Genomic DNA, 16803 nt, shown 5'->3' with positions numbered 1-16803 from the left:
TGACGAAAAAATTGAATTTCCTGCAGTTAATTGGTTAAAAGGCGCCCGTGACATCACAAATTCGGCACGCACAGTCAAGGAAATGCACGGCGATTACATTAGATTCTCGTTTAAGGAAGCGCAAGAATCTGACAGCGGAATTTACTTCATTGTAGCTCGCAACAAACACGGTGTGGACAGAACTTTCGTACAAGTTTCAGTAAGAATTTTAAATTTCTGATCAAAATTCGACCAAAAATTTAAATTTTTCGATGATTTTAAGGTCAAACCAGCACGTGCATACAAAGTTCCCAAACCTCCAACTCCTGAACCAGAAGAAGAGCCTGAGCCAGTTGTTGAACAAGTGAAGACTGAGGAAAGGAAATCAACTAAAAAAGGAAAATCAAGGAAATAAGAAGGCTTTTTAATTAAAGTACGACTTAATTTCAAATTATTTGTTAAAAAATTATTAATTTAAAAAAATTTTAGTCCCTTTTATATTTTTTTTAGAGAAAAAACGCTTACGAATGAACGACAAACGATTAATGGAATAATGGAACACAGAAAATTACTTTTAACGTACACTGGAAAATCCTTCATTGATAAATTTCGACATTTTTTCGTTATTTTTTGTACAGCACACACACACACACAGAAGATCTTTTTTATTTAAACAAAAAAATAATTGGAAAAATGTGGAAAAAATATCAAATTTTAATTAATTTTATTTAAAGAAACTTAAGTAAATGTGATTCAGTCTATTTTTATGTCTAATATTTGTCATTTATTTCAGTACTTTTATATTAGTAGAAAAAACGATGTTAAAAAAACGAATAAAAAAAATAGAAAATTTATCTATAAAATTTTGTTTTACTCTTCGATTCACTGATTTTTAGCTTCATTGATTTTTTTTAAGCCATTACGATTTTTTTTAATATTTTTTTTGTATAAATTTTTTTTTATTTAAAATATTACTCATATTAAAATAATATTAAAAAATTTATCATAAAATTATTAATTTATACATTTCTCCTCATATGAATTTTTTTAAATAATTTGAATAATTTAAAATTAATTTAAATTTTTTTTAAATTTTATTAAAAATTACAGTTTGGCTTTTGTCATCATTTTACGAGAAATTTGAAAAAAAAAATATTTTTTTTAAAATAATTTTAAATTTTTAATTTTTTTACAATTAAAAAAAGAAATAAAAAAAAAATTTATCAATAATTTTCTGAAAAATTTGCTTTGAAAATAATTTTAATTTTTTTTAAATATTAAAAAAATGTTCAAATTTATTTAAATTATTTTATTTTGTAATTTTAATTTTTTTTTTATATTTCATTTATTTTTGTATAAATTTTTTGAAATACTAAAATTTTTTTTTTGTTTAAATTAAAAAATTTAAAATACATTTTTAAAAAGGAAAATTTTTGAAAAAAAATATAAAATTATTTTTAAAATTACTAAAAAATTAAAACTACAATTTTTTTTTATTTTCATGAAAAAATGTTAAAAAAAGACCAATAGTAATTTTTCATTAAATTTTTTAAAATTTTAAAAATATTTTTAAATTAATTTTTAATTATTATTATTCAAAAGAAAATTTTTGCAATTTTTAATAAAAAAATTGCTTCATAAAATTTTTAATTTTCAAATTTGGAATTAAAAAAACACAAAATTTAGTAAAAAAATTGCAACGCCCTAAAAATTTATATTTTTTTCTTACTTTTCAGCATATCATCGTGCAATGACCCCCTTGCGATCATTCACACCAACGCCAATTTCGCGTGCTTTCACGCCCAGTCAACATCCGCCAATGACCCGATTCCGCCCCATTTCATCGCCTTGCGACATTCGTTCGCATTATCGCGCTAAAACGGTATCGCCTTCAATGGGAATGCCCTACATCGACACGACTCCTGTTGATTTCTCGTCTTATCGTCGTCGTAGTTTGGTGCCGTCTTTGCGTTACGATCCTTCTCTTGATCCTGTTTGGGAGTCGGAATACTCAGCACAACGATATCGTCCTCAATTCACGCCGAGAAAAGTTTTCGATGTCGAACGTTACTCAATTAACAAATTTAAGAGCGTTTTGGACAAACCTCGATCGATGCAACAAGTTTCGCCGTATCTCACGACAAAACTTACCGACACTCGAATCGAGTTATCGCAACCAGCGCAGCTCAAATGTCACGCAATCGGCGGAAAAGCTTCGAAAATCCGTTGGTACAAGAATGGCATGGAAATCAAAGAGGATGGAAGACTTTCGTTATGGAATGCGAGTAACAGCAGTGTACTTGATATTTCGCGAACATGCCTCAAGGATTCTGGATTGTATCGAGCCGTTGTCGAAAATGACTTGGGAACGACGTCGTACTATTGCCTGTTGACGGTGACGCGAAAAACGACGTCTTACATGTACAAAGAGCTGCCATTTAGTGCCGACATGAATTACACCTTCAAAGAGGGCGAGATAATTCGCGTTATCGCCCGCATGCCAGAACGCATCAACGAGGAACTGATTCTTTATCACAACGGAATTCGACGAGCGAGTCACGGACGAGTAACAGTTCATCACGATCGCAGCGGATTCCTCAAGATGATAATTTTCAACGCAACCATCGGCGATTCGGGACATTACAAGTTTACGACGCGCACGGGAACGACGATCAAGGCGTTTAATATTAAGGTTGTTCCGACACAATTGCAACTCGATATGGAAAGGGAAAAGTCTGTTGATAGGTAAGAAATTACTTGAAAATTAAATTTTAATTATTTTGAGAAAAAAAATACGAAAGAATTTACAATTTTTTGATAAAAAGTAATATTTGAGGTTATGTTTTCGCCATTTTGGAAAAATTTAACAACGATCTTGAGATCTTTAAATGTTAAAAATAATTTTTATAAAAATTAATTAATTTTAAGGGAAAAAAAATTAAATATTTTTTTTATTAATTTAAATGATAGTTAATTTTTTTAAAATTAATTTTTAATTTTTTAAACATTAAAAAAAATCTCATTATTAAATTTTACCAAAATTCATATAAAAAATATTTTTAAATTCAATAAAAAAAATATTACTTAAATATTTAATATTCAAGTAAAGCTGAAAACTTTGGAGGTTCGAACTCTGATTTTTTTTGCAAGTCATTTTTTGATCACTTTTAAGCCTAAAATTGAATAAATATTCATTCCAAAGATGATTTCTGATCATATTGGGTCGATATTTGATTTTGAAGTACAAACTCTGATTTTTTTTGCAAGTCATTTTTTGATCACTTTTAAGCCTAAAATTGAATAAATATTCATTCTAAAGTTGATTTCTGATCATATTGGGTCGATATTTGACGAAATAAAAACTCTGATTTTTTTTGCAAGTCATTTTTTGATCACTTTTAAGCCTAAAATTGAATAAATATTCATTCTAAAGTTGATTTCTGAATATTGGTTTGGAGGGGTTATTTGACAAACTCAGAGTTTGGAGCTGATTTTTTTTGCAAGTCATTTTTTGATCACTTTTAAGCCTAAAATTGAATAAATATTCATTCCAAAGATGATTTCTGATCATATTGGGTCGATATTTGACGAAACAAAAAAATCAGAGTTTGGAGGTTCAAACTCTGATTTTTTTTGCAAGTCATTTTTTGATCACTTTTAAGCCTAAAATTGAATAAATATTCATTCTAAAGATGATTTCTGATCATATTGGGTCGATATTTGACGAAATGAAAAAATCAGAGTTTGGAGGTTCAAACTCTGATTTTTTTTGCAAGTCATTTTTTGATCACTTTTAAGCCTAAAATTGAATAAATATTCATTCTAAAGATGATTTCTGATCATATTGGGTCGAACCATATTGGTTCGTCGAACCATTAGATAACATAATTTTAAACTATTTTTAATTAAATTTCATTAAGAAATTTTTTTATTAAAAATTAATTCTTAAAAAATTAATTTTAAAATTTGTTTTAATGAAAAATTTTGAGTTTTAAATGATTTTTTTTTTATTTTGAAATTTAAATAATTTTTTTTTTCTTAATTTTTCGTCTAAAAATTTTTTTTTTCTAAATTTTTTAAAAATTTCTAAAAAATTAATAAAATTTTAATTTTTTTCAGATACGGCAGCATGGTGAAAAACGATCTTCGTGTCGACGCAACACTTTATGTCCCTCAAGAACGTGGCACATTTAAGGTATGCACTCCATCATCCCACTCTAATCTCCAAAGAAAACGTCTCAAAATAATAATTTTCCATTCAATATTCATCCAATACTAACTCGCGAAACATAATCTTCCCGTATAAAAATTATTCACAAGCATTTACGACGTCGTAAGTACCTACGTAGAGCTGCGCAAAACCAAAACACACAAAATAATTGACGGGAAAAAATCGAACTGTTTCAGTGTAAAACGGAACGTCTACTCGATCGGATCTCTCTTCAAATTGAGAGCGCGCGCGAGTCATAATTGCTCGAATTGCTTCGTTTTTTTTATTTTTGTAACGCGATAGAAAAAAATTATAGAGTTCGGAATATAAAGTGACTTGCCTTGTCAAGGTATTTTGACCATTTTTGTGTTATGCTTGAAATTTATGAGAAGACAAAAGAAAAAATTTTTGATTCAAAAGTCGTAACTAATGACGTAGATCGCAGTTAGATCAGTTTACTGTGAGATATCGAATTCAGATTCAATGGACATCCATCAACTTTTGCGGTTTTCTCTGACGATCAACAACGAAATACACAATTGTTGATCACGTAATGGAGTGACAGTTTCAGTGATTTTATGAAAATAAAATTTAATAAAAATTAAATTATGAAAAATTAAAAAATGAAAAAATTATTATTTCGAAAAATAAACAAAAAATAAAAATTTCATTTATTTTTAATTAAAAAATAAATCAAATTCAAATTTTTAAAAAATAATAAAAAAAATAAAGTAAAAAGTTAAATAAAAGAAATTAAAAAGTTTATTAAAAATTATGAAAAAATATAATATTTTAAAAAATTAAAAATTTTAAATTTAAATTAAAAAAAAACTAAAATATGAAATTAAATAAAAATTTAAAGTAAAAAAGTTTTTGAAAATAATTTAAAAAATATAAAAAAAATTGAATTATTTTCGTCTAAAAATTAATTTAAAAAAAAAATATTAATTTTTATTTAAATAAAAAAAAAACAAAAAAATATTTTTTTATTAAATTTTAAATAAAATTAATTTTTTTTTAATTATTTTTTTTTTAAATTAATTTTTTTTTAAATTTTGATGACACGAAGTATCAACTACTGACCCACATTTTTGATTTTTTTTTGTTTATTTACTGCGTTCAGCGATACACATAATAAATTTTTAAAGCTGTTTTACCTCAACAGTGTGATAAATAATACACGACATGCAAACCTGGCAAGCTAAAAAAAAATAAAAATAAAATAATAACTTTACAAAAATGGTATAAGCGCAAAGATATCTGTAATTGTTTTCATATGAACGCACGCCTTGTACCGTGAGACAGATAGAGGCTTGTTGTACTTGTCGTCGTGCAATAATATCAATATATATTCCAAAAATGGCAAAAATCATACCGAATACGGACAAAATGAATAATTGCTACGGGCGCCGTGTGTTTGTAAGCGAAGCTTTTTTGAAGCCCGACGACTTGCGTTATTTTTAGCGCAAATTTCACATCAGATCAAAAAAATTAAAAAATTTCTGGGGTCATGTTGTTTGTGGTTGATAATTATCTGAGCAAACGCAAAAAAAAACTTTTTTAATGAATTTATCAATTAATGTGTCTGTCTCGTGGAGTCGAAGTAATAACGTGCAACAAATTATGCATTGAAAGACACGTTTTGCATACAAGCGTTCAGGGAAAAAAAGTCGCAACGAGTTTTTTTGACGTTTAAATAATTTTTATTATTAAAAAGAGTTCGAATTACATAAACAAAGTAATTTTTTACGGACATGCCGAGAAGAGTGAACAACTTGTTGATGCGATGATTTTCAGAATTATTACATTTACAGGCGTTTAAATTTTTTTGAAGAATTTAATTAAAAAAAATATAGAGTTAATAAAAAATTTTAATTTAAACTTTGAAAAAAATATGATAAAATTTTAATTAATTATTTTTTTTTAAATTAATGAATAATTAAATTAATTAATAAAAAATAATTAAATCTTCTTTTCTAAAAAAAAATCTTGAAAAAATAATAATAAATTATTTAATAAATAAATCATTAAAATAAAAAAAAATAATAAAAAATTAAACTAATTAAATAAATAAAATTAAATTAATTAAATTAATAAAATTAAACTAATTAAAAAATTTAATTTTTTTAAAAACAATTTCAAAGTAAATAATTGTTCTAAAAATATTATTTTTCAAGTTTTTGGCCTGAATCACATAAAGTTTAACAGAATTTTTATTAAAGCTTATTAAATTTTTACTTAAATTACAATTCTACTTAATTTAATTAAATTAAAAAAAAACAAAAATAATTTTTTTTTTGTAATTTAATTAAATTTGGTTAAAAAAAATTTTAAATTAAAAAAATATAAATACCTATTAAAATTTTTATTCATTTTACGCTTAATTGACTAAAAAATTAATTTTTTTTTCTTGAAAATTGTTAAGCAAAATTTGATAAATAAAATATTAAATATTTATTTTTAAAACATTTTAATAAAATTTTGATTCGCCAAAGGCAACTAATCAATCATTCTGTCAACATTTTTTTCCTATCCTTGATAAAATTTTGCCCAAAAATTATTTTTATCTTAATTTTTAATTTATTTGAAGGTTCTTAAACGTTTAATTTTAACTTAAAACCTTAAATGGATCAAAAATATTAAAAATTTTAAATTTTTTTTTACTCAAAAAAATAATTTTTGGCTTAAAATTGAAAATTTTAAAAATGTTCACTCTACGAATCCTCGTCTCGTCACGTCATTTAAAAAAAAGACGAAAAAATGCAACAATCTTACACACCTCATAAAAATATCATCATTTTTTTTTTGTTTGCTTTGTACTTTTGGTTTTTTTTTCTGTTTACTCATATTATTCACTCTTCTACGAGTTGACCGAGAGACACAAAACCCAAAAAAAGTACAAAAGCCAGGTAATAAAAGAAAGAAAAAAAATAACTGAAATAATAAATGACTGATCAGTCTTTAAATTAAACGTCAAGATCACGAACTTGAACTAAATTCGAAAAAAAATTGCGATGAAATTAATATTAAAAAGTAGTTGAAAGCTGTTCGCAAGAAAGTGAATCGTGCCTCGAGAATTACTTGCAACGAAGATGATACAAATTTCTGTTAATTAAATGCTAAACAATTTGTTTCCGTTTAATAGAGATGTCTCGATCGACGAGATGACGTCGTTTCTTTGAACAGATGTTTTTTACAAAAAAAAAAAAATATTTTTTTTAAGTTTTCTGATTAGCCATTTAAGTTAAAGTCAGCATGTCGCCAAGTCAAGAATATTCACAGCACGTCGTTTTATGCTTTAATTAACGATAATTTCGCATTAATTGCAAAAAATCATTAAAAAATCTCGCATGAGATCATATTTCAAGAGAAAATAAGCAATTTTAATAAAAATTATTTTTTTTTCAGCGCGATACGAGAAGTGTTGAACGAACGTCGACCCGTTTCGGGGGAACAATCCTAATTCCGTTTGCCCGTTCGGACTGCTATGATGATTGTGCCGTCGTGAGTACGACAACCGCAATAAAAAGTCGATCATCGTCACCGTTTCCAACGTTATCATCCGCTTTGTCGTCATCCTACACGTCATTGGATAAATTTGGAACCGCAACAAATCGATGTAAGTTATAAAAATTCCGCTTTTTACATGACTCAAGTGTTAATTTCTTCTCGATGACGTCATGCTAATGTAAATATGTTGTAAAAGTGATGCAAAAGCCTTGAATTTAACTGAATGAATGGCTATTGTTTGATGGATAGAGGAACTTTTTATGAGAGATGTGCATTAAAATCGCAAGTGATCTGTAAGCTAAAACATAGAAAAAAAAATATTTGAATTCGCGAGTCACTTGTCCTCGGTAATGACGAGTTATTATGTGAATAAATAAAGAAAAATGTGCATACATTACCAAATGTTCCGTAATGACATGTTTTTGCTAACAAAGCAAAACATAAACTTTGGTCATGTAAATGTCTAGTTTTCTAGTTGTTGTTGTTGTTTGAAATTCAGCAACAAGTGTGGAACAAAAAAGGGTATGTTAATAATATGTCTCGAGAGTGATTCAAAGGTTGAGGGAATTTTAATGGAGTTTTAAAATTTCATCAATTTAAAAAATTATTTTGAATATTTTTTTTTTTTTTTTTATAAATTTTTTTTTTTGTTAAATTATTTTTTTTTTAAAAAAATTTTAATAAAAAAATTTTTTAATTTTTTGAAAAAATTTCAAAAAATTTGATGGATATATTTTTATTTTTTTAAAAAATAATTTAATAAATTTTTATAAAAAAATTTAACTTTAATAATTTGGATATTTTTGTTAATTTTTTCTTTAAAAATATTTTTAAAAATAATTTGGATATTTTTATAAATTAAAAAAAAATTTGTATAATTTTTTCTTAAAAATAATTTTTAAAAAAGTAATTTTAAATATTTTTGTTAATTATTTTCTTAAATTTTTATTTTATATGTATTTTTGATAATTTTTTTTAAACAAAAAATTTTAAAAAAAATATTTAAATAAGCTTTTTAAAAAAAAAAATATTTAAATTATTTTTGTTTTTTTTTTAAATAATAATAAAAATTTTTTAAAAAATATTTTAAAAAATTATTTGGATATATTTTTAAATTTTTCTTAAAAAAAAAATAATTTATCAAAAAAAATAATCTTTGATGTTTTTGTTAATATTTTCTTAAAATGTTTTTTTTAAAAAAATTTTTATTAATAAAAAAAAATTTTAATTATGTTTAAAAATAAAATTTAATTTTTTGTTAAATATTTTTTTAATTTTTTAATTTTATATTTTTGATATTTTTTATTTTTTTTTAAAAAAATTATTTAAAAAAATTAATTAGAAAAATATTTTTAAAAAGATAAAAAAATGTTTTAAAAAATATTTAAAAAAAAATTAAAGAAAAATTTTAAAAAAATATTTAAAAAAAATTAATTTGGAAATTTTTTAATAAATTTTATTAAAAAATAATTTAGGTATTTTTTTTTATTTTTTCTTGAAGAAAAATATTTAAAAAAAAATAATTTTAAGTTTAATTATTAATTTTTTATTTAACAAAATTTTAAAAGATTAATTTAGATATTTTTGTTTATTTTTCTTAAAATTGTTTTTAATATAAAGTCTGAAAACACAAATCAAATTACCTCACGCCTTATGTTTTGTTTGTTGATAAATTAAGAACAGTAATGTTCAATAAATCAAACTGCCAACAAAGTGACAGACAAAACAAATAAATTCTAAGCTTTCAAAGGGCTTTAATCCAGATGGTTGCAAATTTTGTTCAATTTTTCATCATTTTCCTTAAAACATTTTTTTTAGAAAATCTAGTTTTTCACAAATTAACCCAAAAAAATCTCATATTGTCTCAAAAAGCTCATATTCGCCAATTCCATAAAAAAATTACTTCAACATTATATAATGATGCCAATCAAGGTCGATCAATCATTTATTCGGTTAGTCGTGCGTTTCGCTGAAAGTGCATGAAAAATATTCGTGTAAGGTGTTGAATTTTATAATTTAAGTCAAACAGTTTGATTTGTGTTTGCCTTGTGCAAAATGTATCAATTATCAGCCTCTCATGCTGAGTTTGTACACTTTTTTGCTCTCTGCAATATATGGACGAATTAATAAACTTGAAAAAAAAAATACTAATCATGATTATTTGCGTTTTTAATTCAATTTTAATTAACGGTTGGAAGTTGATTGACCGATTAGCGCGAAAAAAGTGAAGTTTTACGCAAAAATGCAAATGAGGCGTCAAATGTGATTTATTTATTTGTAATTTGACTCGCCGAATTCGTGTAATTAAGCCATAAAAGGAGAAAATTTCGCGCGAGATTATGAAATATTGTTCCAGAATGAAATTCAAGGCGATTTGCTTTCTAAATTCACGCCTGAGGGGTGTGAGAAATTTAATTCTAGAATGTCGCCTACACTTTTCTTTGTTTATTTTTCAGACGGCATGAGCTCGACAGCGGCGATTTCTTCCTCCCTCCATGGATTACGTAAATCCAGCACAAGGTAAGGCGTTTAATTCAATTAATTTCGCGCTTTTTAATTGATTTGATGCATTTTTGATTGCAGTGCAATGGAAACGGCGCCATATTTCCTCAAACATTTGCGCGATGTTCGGTGTCACACGAACGAGGAGGTCCAATTGAATTGCATGGTTGAGGGAATTCCGACCCCGATGCTCAGCTGGGAGAAAGATGGGCGTCAAATTATGTCGGGACACAAATATACGATCAAGTATAAGGAGAAATATTGTTCGCTGATTATTCATTCGACGTCACTTGAGGACTCGGGAGAGTATTTCTGCATTGCGAATAACTCCATGGGGCGGGTGAGGACTTCGGCGCGCGTTAGTGTGCTCGGTAAGTTTTAAAGCTAAAATAATTTTTAAAAATATTTCGATTTAATTTTTTTTTTATTTCGTTCATCTAAAATTTTCAACTTTTATTACTTAAATTTTTGATTTTTTTTTTTTTTTTGAAGAAATTTTTTTTTAGAATATTAAAATATATCGATGATTTTCTATTTTTTTAAAATTAAAATTAAAAGTAAAATGAAAATTTAATTTTAAAAATGAGAAGAAAATATTTATTACCATTTTTTTTTAAGTAATACAATTTTTTTTAACTTTTTTGATTAAAATCCATGAAAACTGGCATTAAAAAAATAAAAAGTTAAATTTAAAAAAGTAATAAAAAAATTTAAAATATTAAATGATAAAAAAAAAATTAATTTAAAATTTTATTTATTAAATTAATTTTATTTTCTTATTTTTAAAAAAATATTTTGAATTAATTAAAAATCATATTTTCTATAATTCAATTTTTTTTTTCGTTAGTTAATTTTTTTTAATTTTTTAAATTTAAATTGTATTTAATTTTAAAATTTTTCAAAATTATTTTTTAATTTTTTTTATTTTTTTTTTAATTTTTTTTATTTAATTTTTTTAATTTTTTTTTATTTTTTTAATTTTTTTTTTATTTTTTTTTTATATTTTTTTATTTTAAGTTTTTTTAAATTTTTTTTTTCAAAAAATTTTTTTTTTTAAAATTTTTTTTTATAAAATTTAACTTTATATAAAAAGTTTAAGCCAAAACAATGTCAAAAATTGTAAAATTATTAAAATTGAATAGTTTACCTATATTAACTTTCTGCTTCTGAATAATTTTTTGTAAGATCTTCAAAGTCAAAAATTAGATTTTTGTATCAAATTAATAAATTTTCTTCATTTTTAATAATTTTTCATAAATTTTCTTACAGATAAGGAAAACTCTCGTTACGTGCTCTCACGATACCGCACACCTTCGTTGAATTTGACATCAATTCGCAGCACAACGCCCTTCCACAGCAGCAATCAAATGTCCTTCACGCCTCCAAAATTCTATTCCGTGCCGCATAATCGCGTCGTCGAAGAAGGATCCACGGCATTCTTCCAAAGCGTCGTCGCCGGCGAACCTTCTCCCTGGTCGACATGGGACAAAGATGGCATCATCATGACACCCAATGCCCGCATCATCATCAAAGACAAAAACGACATTCGCACCTTGGAAATTCAAAATGTCACGATGAGCGACGCCGGCTTGTATCGCATCACAATCGAAAACGACTACGGCCGCAACGAATCAACGTTCCGCTTGGATGTAATCTCAACGAAACCCGGCAAACACAACGAAATCAACGTTCGCAAGACAAATTCCGCCTACAGTAGTCGCGGTTTCCGCTATACGCGACGAATTATGTCGTCGCCCGTGAGTCATGGAGGTCGATTGGTGTTTCGATCACTTTATAGCTCGCATACCGAGCCATCGGCGAAATTTTATCACAACGGCAAACTCTTGGAAGAGTCAGATCGCATTGGATTTCGCATAGAACCGAAATGCATCACGTTGGAAATTAAAAATCCAAAGGCGCAGGATGCGGGCGAGTATATTTTGGAGTCAATTGTTGGCGAAGAAACGCATTGCACGAGCACCGTGGTCCCAAATGACTTTTTAACACGAAAACCATCAAGCAAAATCGCTTTTATCAAAGCTCTTCCGCGAAAAATGGAAATTTACGAAGGAACTTGCGTCGATTTGAAAGTAGAAATTGACTCGGAGACACCTTACGAGTACAAATGGTACAGAAATGACACTTTGATACCCGATTCGTGCGATTTCAAGTACATCGATTACCAAAATGGACTCATTGGATTGCGAGTTAAGGATGTTTTCACCCAAGATTCGGGCAAAATTCGATGTGAACTCACAAATGGCATTGAAACGTGCGAGACTGAGACAGAATTGAAGGTGCTCGAATGCGAGTCGACTGAAAAAGTTCAATTTTTGGAGATCCCGAAGCCAGTTATTTGCAATTTTGGGGATGTTGCGTCGTTTTATGCGAGTGTCAGTCCCGCTTCGAGTCAAATTCGGTGGTTTGTGCAAGGAAAAGAAGTTACAGCTACTTCTGATGAATTTATGGTAAGAATTTTTTATCGATTTTCAAGTCTCTGAATTAATTTTTTGATAATTTTCAATAGTTAGAAGATGGCGGAAGCGACGGAACACGAACTCTTCACATCTTGGGTGCTGAATATCATCATTCGGGTGATATTTCATGTCAACTGAGCAACGAATCTCATCCAAAAGTCTCTTTAGAGACAGTTTTCACGCATTTGGCAGTCCTTCCAAAAGTCACAGAGCCGAGAAATGATGCGAACGAGTGTTCTCCATGCTTCACACGAGGTCCCATGGATGCCACAGCATTAAGCGGAAGTACCGTGACGTTAGAAGCGTTCTTCCGAGGCACGCCAGAACCGAATATTAAATGGATGAGAGGAGTAAATATCAAAATTTTCACTTTTTAGTCAATTTTAACGATAAATTTCTTTCAGGGACACCCAATAACTGACTCCAATGCTCGAATAATCCACACTTATGGATACACAAAACTCCTTATTCGTAATATAACGACAGACCAAAGCGGCAAATACACGATTGAGATCACAAATCAGCTGGGCACGGATATTATGTCGACTTCGCTGGGCATTGAAACGCAACCAGATCCTCCGAGCAGTGCGCCAAGTGTTGCTTCGGGACCCGATAGACTTGCTGTTGCGTGGTGCGGATCGCCATATGATGGCGGATGCATGGTTACGGAATATATGTAAGGAGAAAAAAATTTTTTTTTGAAGATTTTTTATGTAAAAGTTTCGAATTTTAGTTTGGAAATACAAAAAGACGACGATGAATGGAGTGAATTGGCAGTTGTTCGTGATTCTTTGGCTTATACAGCAAAAAATCTCGATCCGAAACACAAATATCGCTTCAGAGTACGAGCGGTGAACATTCATGGACCAAGTCAACCTTCAGAAGAGAGTGTTGCTGTTGTTATGGAACAATCACAAGATGGTAAATTTTAAAATTATAATTTTTTCTAAAAGTTATTTTAATTTTTTCTCAAAATTAATTTAATTTTCTCTCAACAAAAAAAAATACTTTTTTTGTTTTCTAAAAAAAATATTATTTTTTATTCATTTCTTAAATTTAATTTAATTTTTTTTTTTATTTTTAAATTTAATTTTTTTTTAAATTTTTTAAAATAATTATTTTTTTAATATTTCAAAGTTGAATAGTTCTATTGAATTTTTATTAATTCTTTTTATAAAAAAATAATTTTTTTAATTAAATTAAATTTTATTTTTTCTAAAAAATTTTAGCTTTGTCAAAAAAAAAAAAAATTTTAGAAGAAAAATTTTAATATTTTTTCTAAAAATTAATTTAATGTATTTTAAATTTTATATTAATTTTTTTTTTTTTTTCTAAAAAAATAATGATTTTTTGTCTGAAAATAATAATAATTTTCTTGTTTAAATTAATTTTTTTATTGAGTTTATTTATTTTTCGAAAAATAAATTATTTAATTAATTTTTATTTAATATATTTTTTCTAAAAAAAAATTATTTTTTTTTAAATTTCTTAAATTTAATTCAATTTTTTATTTTTGGATTTAATTTTTCAATTTTTTATATTTTTTTTATTTTTTTTATTAATAAATTTTAAATAGTTTAACGATTGAATTTTTATTATTTTTTTTCTAATTTCTGTAATTTTTTTAATTAATTAAAATTAAAATCAATTTTAATTTTTTAAATTTTTGTTTTTTTTTAATTATTTTTATTTTATCTATCAAAAATTAATTTTTCTTAAAAATAATTTAATTTCTTCTTAATTTTTAAATTTTAGTTTTTTCTAAAAAAATATTTTTTTTTTAAATTTTAAGAACCCGAATATCACGAAACCGAAACAGTAACAGTCGCTGATGGCGGAAGTTTCAAAGATCGTTTCGAAACATTGGAAGAAATGGGCAAAGGAAGGTTCGGGCACGTACATAAAGTAGTAGAAAAGAGCACAGGACAGATTTTGGCAGCGAAATTCGTGAAATGTATTAAAGTAAAAGACAAGGAAAAGGTAAAATTTTTAATTATTTCAATAAAAATCTTTAATTTATGAGAATATTTTTCAGGTAATGGACGAAATTCGCATCATGAAAGCTCTAAATCACCCGAAACTCCTACAATTAGCGACTTATTTTGAATGCCCGCGAGAAATTATCATGGTTACTGAATGGTATTTTTAATTATTTACCAAAATTTATTCAAAAATTAAATAATTTTTAATTTTTTTTAGTATTACGGGCGGAGAACTCTTCGAAAGAGTCGTTGCTGATGACTTTACTCTCACGGAATGGGATTGTATTCAATTTATGCGACAAATTTGTGAAGGAGTCGAATATATGCACAGTAAATTTATCGTTCATCTCGATTTGAAGCCTGAAAATATCATGTGTTATACCAAAAATAGTCATCAAGTCAGTTTTTTTTCATAATTTTATAAAAAAATTTCTTAAAAAATTTTTTTTTTATTTTAGATCAAAATAATTGACTTTGGTTTGGCGCAACAACTACAGAAAGATGTCCCAATGCGCGTTTTATTCGGCACTCCTGAGTTTATTCCGCCCGAAATTATCAATTACGAGCCAATTAGCCCGCTTTCCGATATGTGGAGTGTCGGCGTGATTTGTTACGTGTTACTTTCGGGCCTTTCGCCGTTCATGGGAGACTCTGACAGCGATACTTTTTCCAATATTTTGCGTGCTGACTTCGATTTCAACGACGAAGCTTTCGACGAAGTGTCGCAAGATGCAAAAGATTTCATCTCGTCGTGCCTGATACGAAACAAGGAGGAACGCGCTTCAGCGACTGATTGTCTTCGCAGCAAATGGTTGAGCAAAAATGACAACGACGACGGACCAAAAGTCAAAATTAGCACAGATAAGTTGAAAAAGTTCATTGTGAGGAGAAAATGGCAGGTAAGCTTTCGAGTGAAAAAATTTTTTGCATGTTTTTTTGTATTTTTTTGAATTTTTGCATGTCGTGTCGTTTTTTCGCTTCATAAAAAATAGAAAACTGGCAATGCTATTCGTGCTTTGGGTCGAATGGTGACTCTTTCCGCATCGCGACGCAATTCTGGCATCACAAGCAATGGAAATTCGAACACAAACAGCCCTCGACCATCGATCGCGATCCATCATTTGCCGAGTTTGGATGAAAATCGCGAGTCTAAAGTTCAATTCGACACGGATACGATGGATTCGATATCTGCTCCATTAAAAAATAAAAACTTAAAAGTGAATAATTGCGAAAGGAGTGACTCTGGATTCAGCGAAGTCGAAGAAAATTCCTTCGAAGACAAAAGCTCCAAGGGCGAAAACAACGAAAAAACCCTTCAACCCGAACTTTTGATCCAAAAACTCGAAGAAATTGCCGAAATTCAACAAATCGAGGAGAAAAAAGTTCGAATTCCGGGTCTTGTTCATACCGGAGTCGTTAAAGAACGAACGAGAAAATTATCAGAAAAATTCGAAAAAGGCAAAAGTCCCGTTCAGGAAGCCACAAAATCAGTTTTAAAGAAAGACATTCCCGAAAAAATTGAAAAATTCCGTAAATTAAGTTCAAAAAGTGAAATTCCTCAGAAAAATGACATTCCGCAAGACGTTCAAAAGAAATCTGAGGGCGTCAAACGTTACTCACCGCCGAAAATGGTAATTCAACCAAATAGCAAGACGGCGCTTTTGCGACAAAAATTCGAAAATAATTGCAAAGCTAACGAGCAACCACACGTAAGACACTTTAGAACGAAATAAATGGAGGTAAGTTTGAATTTTTGTGTGATTTTTCAATGTTTTTGTTATTTTTTGTGAAATTTTAACGAAATTTCAATAAAAATTAATTTTATATTTTTTTTTTGTTTCAGAAACGTTCAACAATCCGTGGTTGCGGTTAAAGAAAAAATTAAAAAAAACAAGTCTCACTTTTGTAAATAGCTTCAAATTTGAATTTTTTGTTGTAAAACCTTAGATTTTTAGGATGTAACTGTCGTCAAATGACGTTAAATAGATTTTTATTTGAATGTTTATTAGCTTCCTCTTTGAAAATTCATCATTTTTTAGCATTTAGGAAGTTCTAAAAAGAGAAAAATATTGACAAGCTTCAATTTAATTGAACTTTTTTGCAGTATCTATTAATATTATATGAAAAATTTTCATTGTTATTT

At 27.3% G+C, this 16803-nt stretch overlaps 1 protein-coding gene across 1 annotated transcript in view; it reads left to right on the top strand.

Moving 5' to 3' along the window:
* The window catches only part of LOC134828418 (titin-like), a 44260-nt gene extending 27502 nt beyond the window's left edge, over positions 1-16758 (top strand). Inside the window, exons 16-33 of the mRNA XM_063841397.1 lie at positions 27-199; positions 263-343; positions 773-785; positions 1716-2724; positions 4099-4174; positions 7598-7808; positions 10156-10219; positions 10283-10572; positions 11471-12669; positions 12729-13028; positions 13083-13354; positions 13412-13599; positions 14471-14658; positions 14714-14817; positions 14878-15058; positions 15119-15559; positions 15653-16399; positions 16504-16758. Coding sequence (XP_063697467.1) covers positions 27-199; positions 263-343; positions 773-785; positions 1716-2724; positions 4099-4174; positions 7598-7808; positions 10156-10219; positions 10283-10572; positions 11471-12669; positions 12729-13028; positions 13083-13354; positions 13412-13599; positions 14471-14658; positions 14714-14817; positions 14878-15058; positions 15119-15559; positions 15653-16393 — 5531 coding nt within the window. The 3' untranslated portion in view covers positions 16394-16399; positions 16504-16758. The remainder of the gene's footprint in view (positions 1-26; positions 200-262; positions 344-772; positions 786-1715; positions 2725-4098; positions 4175-7597; positions 7809-10155; positions 10220-10282; positions 10573-11470; positions 12670-12728; positions 13029-13082; positions 13355-13411; positions 13600-14470; positions 14659-14713; positions 14818-14877; positions 15059-15118; positions 15560-15652; positions 16400-16503) is intronic.
* Positions 16759-16803: the final 45 nt, after the last annotated feature.

The sequence above is a fragment of the Culicoides brevitarsis genome, chromosome 2, assembly GCF_036172545.1.
Source record: "Culicoides brevitarsis isolate CSIRO-B50_1 chromosome 2, AGI_CSIRO_Cbre_v1, whole genome shotgun sequence".
Lineage (NCBI taxonomy): Eukaryota > Metazoa > Arthropoda > Insecta > Diptera > Ceratopogonidae > Culicoides > Culicoides brevitarsis.
This window is presented reverse-complemented; position numbering and strand designations above follow the sequence as displayed.